The sequence below is a fragment of the Delphinus delphis genome, chromosome 13 (assembly GCF_949987515.2).
Source record: "Delphinus delphis chromosome 13, mDelDel1.2, whole genome shotgun sequence".
NCBI classification, from domain to species: Eukaryota; Metazoa; Chordata; class Mammalia; order Artiodactyla; family Delphinidae; genus Delphinus; species Delphinus delphis.
In genome coordinates, this window is record NC_082695.1 from 15,541,078 (window position 1) to 15,548,731 (window position 7,654).

General features: G+C 43.3%; 1 protein-coding gene across 2 annotated transcripts; it reads left to right on the forward strand.

Annotated features, from left to right (window-relative positions):
• Window positions 1-650: 650 nt before the first annotated feature.
• Window positions 651-6,907, forward strand: RPL6 (ribosomal protein L6). 2 transcript variants are annotated; one of them, XM_060028151.1, is made up of 7 exons: window positions 655-680; window positions 1,637-1,861; window positions 1,952-2,050; window positions 3,892-4,035; window positions 4,603-4,651; window positions 5,675-5,859; window positions 6,718-6,907. In XM_060028151.1, exons 2-7 carry the CDS (start codon window positions 1,637-1,639, stop codon window positions 6,868-6,870), a joined length of 855 nt encoding a protein of 284 aa, XP_059884134.1. In that variant the 5' UTR covers window positions 655-680; the 3' UTR covers window positions 6,871-6,907. The 2 variants fall into 2 exon arrangements, with proteins under 2 accessions (XP_069397412.1, XP_059884134.1); XM_069541311.1 differs by lacking the exon at window positions 3,892-4,035 and having other exon boundaries at window positions 651-680.
• Window positions 6,908-7,654: the final 747 nt, after the last annotated feature.

Below are 7,654 nucleotides of genomic sequence, written 5' to 3' on the forward strand. Positions count from 1 at the left end.
ACCACTGCGCCACCAGGGAAGCCCATTCTTAGTGATTTTATGTACATTAACTTATTTAATCTTCCCCCAAACCCTGTGAGGTAGATATGGTTATCTCCATTTTAGAAGTGAAGAAATAGAGTACAAAGTGGCCAGAAATGCTTGTAGAGGGAATAAACAACCATGCTCTTTGATGCCTCCATGCCTCTTGCATTTATTGTTCCAATTGACACTTTCATCTGCCAAATTTGTATCTATTCTTCCAAATCCAACACAAAAACAAACTCTGGTGCAAAACTTTCCTAAATCTCCCAGAAGAAATAACTTACAATTATTAATTTACCTGTTTGCTTTTCCCTTGAATGTGTGTTCTTCAGAACAGGAATATATTTTATTCATTTTAAATTCTAGCTTTTTTCCTATTGTATAGCACAGGTAAGCAAATATAAAAAGTTTCAACTTTATGCCGGTTCCCAAAAGTACTTTGAGAATTCTATTGGTCTATAAAATGAAGCATTTTCGGGAAAAAATTTCTCCACTTTCGCCTCCTATTGAGAAAATTAGCTCTGTTTACAGTACGAACGAGGAAAAACTACATTTCCCATGATGCCCCTGACCCGGAAGGAAGTGAGACTCGACACCTCCCGTGATTGCTTATAGACCGGAAGCCGGTGTCTTAGTTCTCTTTCCCATCTTGCAAGGTAAGAATGGCGTCCCCTCTCTGCAAGACTCTATTTCAGGATCCCAATCCTTCGCCATCTTAACCAGGAGGGTATCAAGTCGACAACTGCAGGGGTCGGACACGCTCAGGGCCATTTGGGAGGCCTCCCAGACCCTTCATTTCTCTCGCTTGGGTTTACGGTGGGGCACGAAGAGGGTGCTGTGGGGCACGAACAGTGTGAGGTGGAATGCTGCAGAGGCTCCGGGGCTCCGGTTGCTCGCCACCCTCCCGGGCTGGGGAAACAGGGCCCCTCCAGGGATTCGTAGCGGGCCAGTGGGGCAGCAGGGACAAGGGCGGCGGCGCGCGCTCTGAATTCGGGACCTGCGTTCCAAAAGACGACGCCGAGTTCGTCTCCGCCACGTTGTGGATTTGAGACTGAGCACAAGTGCAACTTTTCCCGACTCCCGACGTCCGCGGCCGGAAGTCGCCTGCTGGGCTTCGCTCTTTTCAGTTTGGCCTGAGTTTGGGCCATTTGTGTGTGTGTGTCTTCGCCTCCTAAACGGAATTTCTTGAGTGAGACAGTCTGATAAGAGCAAAAGGCCTGAAAGCAAACGGTTTCAGGTTACAGCCTCGCTGCTTTCTGGCTGTGGAGATTGTTAAAGCTAAGTCTAGGATTTCTAATTCGTAAAACAAATAATGGAATAGGGACTTTTGACCTCTAAATATATGTAGCGAACAAATAATAGTTGTGAGATATATTCAAATCGTCAAGAAGGTTATACGGTATTGGGGAGACAACCTAAAAGTTAACCATTTATGGATATTGTTGCAGATGTGTGGCGATTTGGAGGAAGGCCTGTATCTTATAGTGGGAATAGTGGGAGGGGTGTAAAGGATGGAGAAGGAGGACAAGGACTTGCAGTCTGGGAGGCCTGTCGATGTATAGCTATGAGATAATTGGTGAAATGCCTTTTTAAAAAATATATGTATTGGTAGATGGCGGGTGAAAAGCCTGAGAAGCCAGATACTAAGGAGAAAAAACCTGAAGCCAAGAAGACTGATGCTGGTGGCAAGGTTAAAAAGGTGAAGCAGGTTAAGAAGGGGAAGCCCCACTGCAGCCGAAACCCTGTCCTGGTCAGAGGAATTGGCAGATATTCCCGATCGGCTATGTATTCCAGAAAGGCCTTGTACAAGAGGAAGTATTCAGCAGCTAAATCCAAGGTAAGGGATGAGGGGAAGCCCTGAGCATTATGTCTTAACATTAAAACGTTTGTCTGCCTCTGACTTTTTGACGCATTTGTGTCCTACTAGGTTGAAAAGAAAAAGAAGGTGAAAGTTCTTGCTACTGTCACAAAACCAGTTGGTGGTGACAAGAATGGTGGTACCCGGGTGGTTAAACTTCGCAAAATGGTAAGATTTGGAGGAGATTGTAATTTGGGTGTTTAGTTGAAGCTTGAATCCTGTGAGGGTTATTTATTTATTTATTTTTTGGCTGCATTCAGTCTTGGTTGCTGCGCTCAGGCTTTCTCTAGTTGCGGTGAGCGGGGGTGCTCTTCGTTGCGGTGCGTGGGCTTCTTATTGCGGTGGCTTCTCTTGGTGTGGAGCACGGGCTTCAGTAGTTGTGGCTCGTGAGCTGTAGAGCACAGGCTCAGTAGTTGTGGCGCACGGGCTTAGTTGCTCCGTGGCATGTGGGATCTTCCCCGGCCAGGTCTCAAACCCGTGTCCCCTGCATTAGCAGGCGATTGTTAACCCCTGTGCCACCAGGGAAGCCCTCCTGTGAGGATTTTTGTGTGTGTGCTCAGGTTTTAGAAGTGTATGTTTACCAGAGGATTATTAATGGAGGATAGTTCTGGGTTTGCAACTTCGCTTTATTATTTACTGTTCTTAAGTAGAGTTACTTTTCTGTGCTTTTGTTTCTTGTAAAATGGGAATAAAGTTTTGACTCACAGGGTTGTTGTGAGACTTACCATACGTGGAGCCTAGGGTGCGCCCAGACCTGTAGAACATTTGTCCACTAGAGTGGGTGTTTCTTGGCCCCTCTTTACCATGCACAAGACCCAGCGTTTTCTCTGTGAAAAATAAAGGTTTGCTCTGTGATTTCCATTATGGGACTATTGCAGATGTATTACACTCTTCACAGTTGAATATTACTGCACCAGAGGGAAAATGGCGCTTTGATTTCTTCTTGTCACAGGTTTTGTGAGCTGATTTTTCTATTAGGTATTAATGTTTGTGGTAAAAGAAAGACCGTCCACTAAAATGATACAGTTAGAAATAGATTATTTTGAGTTACTTGTCATAAGCGAAAGAGTCTTTGTGTGGGGTCTTTTTAAAAAATTAATTTATTAATTTATTTATTTTTGGCTGCATTGGGTCTTCGTTGCTGTGCGCGGGCTTTCTCTAGTGGCAGAGAGAGGGGGCTACTCCTCGTTGCAGTGCAGGGGCTTCTCTGTGGAGCACAGGCTCGAGGCGCGGGGGCTTCAGTAGTTGTGGCTCGTAGGCTCAGTAGTTGCGGCTTGCGGGCCCTAGAGCGCAGACTCAATAGTTGGGGCGCTCGGGTTTAGTTGCTCCGCGGCATGTGGGATCTTCCCAGACCAGGGCTCGAACCCGTGTCTCCTGCATTGGCAGGCGGATTCTTAACCACTGTGCCACCAGGGAAGCCCTGTGTGGGGTCTTATTTTTACAATAAATGAACTGGCAGTCTTGATCTAAACTAATGTCTATGGTTTTATACAATTTATTCTTTATGGATAAGATGGAAGTGATGCATGTTAATGTGAAGCATATGAACACACTTAATTTGAGTTGGAAAACAAGCCATGCCTTTTTTCATAACATACAAAATTGTGTCAGGCGTGTGTTTCTGGAGAAGTAGGGACCCCAGAGGGTCAGGGACCCCAGAAAAACTTGAGAATCACTGCTACACAGCAGTATATAATGATAGCTTGCCATGTAATCTCTAAAGTTTGGTTTATTCCAAATTTACAAAGGTAACTTGCTTGATGCTTTCCCTCTTTGCTTGGACACAGCTCCTTCAGTTAAATGGATTCCACCCTATGTTTTGCATGTAAAGCTATTGAAGCAGTGTTGATCTTTTCTACCTTTAAAATATTAGAAGTGAAAATGCAGTAGTGTGAATAAAGTGGTTCAAGTAACTACAGGATTGTAGTGAAGGTTTCACTGACCTCACAACCAGCTCTACTGACTTGATTAGATTATTTAAATAAGTTGGACCTATGGGCTCTCTCCAGCCTAGGTATTATCCTACTGAAGATGTGCCTCGAAAGCTGTTGAGTCACGGCAAAAAACCCTTCAGTAAGCATGTGAGAAAACTGCGTGCTAGCATCACTCCTGGAACCATTCTGATTATCCTCACTGGGCGCCACAGAGGCAAGGTGAGCAGAGCATGACACTTGAGGTACCTGGAGTACTTGATCCTAATAAGTTTGTTCTCTGGATAGGATTTGTTTACCTGTGTGAACTGCAGTTAGTAGCAAGAGGTTCTGTGGGAGAGGTGAGAGTGATCCATAACAAAACCAACAACCCAGTCACTATCATAACGTGTTTAGTCAATAATAGACAATAACTTATTACCAATTCCTGTCGTTGGTAATACTACTTGTTACAGGTGATTCAGATGTCCCTGTACCCAAAAATGTTTATGTATTTGAGTTAACTTCTTAGGATGGATTTGCAGGGATAGAATTACTGAGTTAAAGGGTACTAGTTTTTTTTTTAATGTTAAAAGTAGTGGCTGCTCATTAAAAATCAAGCACACAAAAGTACTGCTCGTATCCTAGAGTCACCCCTGTTATTAGTTTGGTAAGTTACTTCCAGAACTGCTGCACATATGCATATGTAGAAATTTCCTTTTTTACCAAATTCAGGAACCTGTGATTTGATTAATTCAGAAGTCAGTTTCTAATTTGTGGAACCATCTAGCATTTCTTTTTAATCTACAGAGGGTCATTTTCCTGAAGCAGCTGAGCAGTGGCTTGCTACTTGTGACTGGTAAGAAGATCCTTGGATTTAATATACTCTGAAATTTGCAGGTCTCCCCACCTTCAGTTTTACTGAGAAATAATTTATATGCATCACTCTTGCGAGTTTAAGGTGTACAACATGATGGTTTGATTTACATATATTGTGAAATAATTACCACAATAGGTTCAATATCCATCTTCGCATTTAGATAAAAGAAAAAACATTTTTCCTTGTGATGAAAACTCTTGGGATTTACTCTTTTGAAGGTTGTATTTTTATTTAAAAAAAAATTTTTTTTAATATTTATTTTGGGTGTGCCTGGTCTTAGCTGTGGCATGTGGGATCTTCATTGTGGCACGCGGGATCATTAGTTGTGGCATGCTTGTGGGATCTAGTTCCCCGACCAGGGAACGAACCCAGACCTCCTGCATTGGAAGCGCAGAGTCTTACCCACTGGACCACCAGGGAAGTCCTGAAGCATGTGTTGTTAAATGCTTGAAGTATACACTTTGCTCCCACCTAAATAGAAGTTTCAGTGTCATGAGATTCTTTCCCCTATTTCATTGCCTTATGTACACGGGAGTTCTGAGGAAGCAGGTATTTAAAGTTTGTGTGGCAACGTATCACCAGGTATAACTGCCACCTAAAATGCAGAATGGTTGGCTACTAACTCCTAGGAATGCATCCTTCATAAGACTTGTAATTGGTCTGCCCTTGGCACCAGGATGGAGTTCCTGGATAGGGGAAAAGTGAACTGTTTACTCCAAAAAACAGTGCTCAGTTTAAATTTGTCCTCAAGGACCAGTGATTTTTGACCAATCTGTATAAGTGACTATGCTCTCTCCTAATCTGGGTAACTTTAAAATTTGAGGATGGGGGGAGCCTTGGACAAACTGAGATCTTGAAAAAAGCCTTGATGCTGACAGTAGAAAGCAGTTTGGAATTTCTTTGGATCCAGAGAAAAGTTAGAACATCAACAGGTTTCTTCAAATCCAGTCAGTTCTTGAATCTTTGTATCCCCTTTCCCCTCACTATATTTTCCCCCCTTAGGGCCTCTGTCCCTCAATCGAGTTCCTCTGCGGAGAACACACCAGAAATTTGTCATTGCCACTTCCACCAAAATTGATATCAGTGGTGTGAAAATCCCAGAACATCTCACTGATGCTTACTTCAAGAAGAAGAAACTGCGTAAGCCCAGGCACCAGGAAGGTGAGATCTTCGACACAGAGAGAGAGGTAAGCTATTTCTGTCTTTGCTTCTAATAACTCTGGCTCTTCTACTTGGGAGTGAAAATAAACAAGGTTAAGAATTGTTGGAAAAAGAAAAGCTGTAAATAATGAAGACTATCTGGGAAATAATATTTTTCCAGATTCTGCTAATTATTTTATTTTTGGCTGCATTGGGTCGTCGTTGCTGTGCATGGGCTTTTCTCTGGTTGTGCCGAGCGGGGGCTACTCTTTGTTGTGGTACGTGGGATTCTCATTGTGGTGGCTTCTCTTGTTGCGGAGCATGGGCTCTGGAGCACAGGCTCAGTAGTTGTGGCACATGGCCTTAGTTGCTCCACGGCATGTGGGATCTTCCCTGACCAGGGCTCAAATCCGTGTCCCCTGCATTGGCAGGTGGATTCTTAACCACTGCGCCACCAGGGAAGCCCAAGAGTTGCTATTATTATATTAAAAATAGGTTGTATTTCACAGCCCTCCAAGGAAAGAATTATCAAAGTTGACTTCTAGGGACTTCCCTGGTGGCGCAGTGGTTAAGAATCCACCTGCCAATGCAAGGGACACGGATTCGAGCCCTGGTCCAGGAAGATCCCACATGCTGCGGAGCAGCTAAGCCCATGTTCTGCAACAAGAGAAGCTACCACAATGAGAAGCCCGCGCACCACAACGAAGAGTAGCCCCCGCTCGCCACAACTAGAGAAGGCCTGTGTGCAGCAACGAAGACCTAACACAACCAAAAATAAAAATAATTTTTAAAAATTGCCTTCTAAATATTCCTGGGATTGAGTACTTGTGATGTAGGATTTCTTAGTTAATGTGGAGTTTGGTACTTGTGCCCATTTTTTTTTAATGATTTTTCTTTTTCTTTAGAAATACGAGATTACAGAGCAGCGGAAGGTTGATCAGAAAGCTGTGGACTCACAAATTCTGCGAAGAATCAAAGCTGTTCCTCAGCTCCAGGGCTACCTCCGCTCTGTGTTCGCTCTTACAAACGGAATTTATCCTCACAAAGTAGTGTTCTAAACTTCTTACAAAGAACCTAATTAAATAATTGGGTCCATTTCCTTTGTGTCTTTTTTCTTTTTTTAATCTGCCTGAAGGTGTGGTATGGCTCAGCCAACTTGATGGGGTGTTAGCCTCTACTAAGAGGAGTGGGATTGGAGGGGAGTGCTATCAGCTGCAATGGAATCCCCTCTTTGGATCAACATCCTTAGCTTCCTAAGTGTCTTCTCAGCTTTTTCACCCGGCACCTACCAATACAAAGTCGTGGCATTTCCACAGCCATCACTGAACAACAGGTCAGTACTAACGGTACATGGATAAGAAACAAGTGTGGGCTCTCAGGCCACAAACTTTCCTCCCTTTCCATGACTTAACATCCATTTCTGCCCAATTCAGCCCCTCTCCATAGTCATTACTATTGGTTTCTTGTGTATCTAGTTTCTTAAAGCATACACAACAAATTAGTATAATTATTTACCTTTCCCTGTTTTTAACCAAAAACCCCATGTGCAGTACATGCTGTTATATAGGTAACAAATGAATTTGATTATTCCATAGGAAGTGTCCATCTTTACTGCTGCATAGTGTAGTAGTGCATTCTATGGATATTTGGGTTTCCGTCATTTGTAATTATACTGGTTTCCCCTGCTATCCAGAAGTAGGGTATGCTTCTGAAACTTTTTGTAAGCCAAAATGGCATAAAGTGAAGAAATTACCTTATGACACATCTTGCTAACAGAGGCATAAAATGGGATAAAACACAGATGCTCACAGTTCAAAGTGACGGCTCTGGATGCTGAGATGT

Bases quoted from the DNA above. Each gene is read 5' to 3' on its own strand.
- RPL6 (XM_060028151.1), top strand. From the start codon at position 1,637: ATGGCGGGTGAAAAGCCTGAGAAGCCAGATACTAAGGAGAAAAAACCT. The intron at 1,862-1,951 runs GTAAGGGATGAG...GTGTCCTACTAG, and splicing joins ATTCAGCAGCTAAATCCAAG to GTTGAAAAGAAAAAGAAGGT. The intron at 4,652-5,674 runs GTAAGAAGATCC...TTCCCCCCTTAG, and splicing joins TGGCTTGCTACTTGTGACTG to GGCCTCTGTCCCTCAATCGA.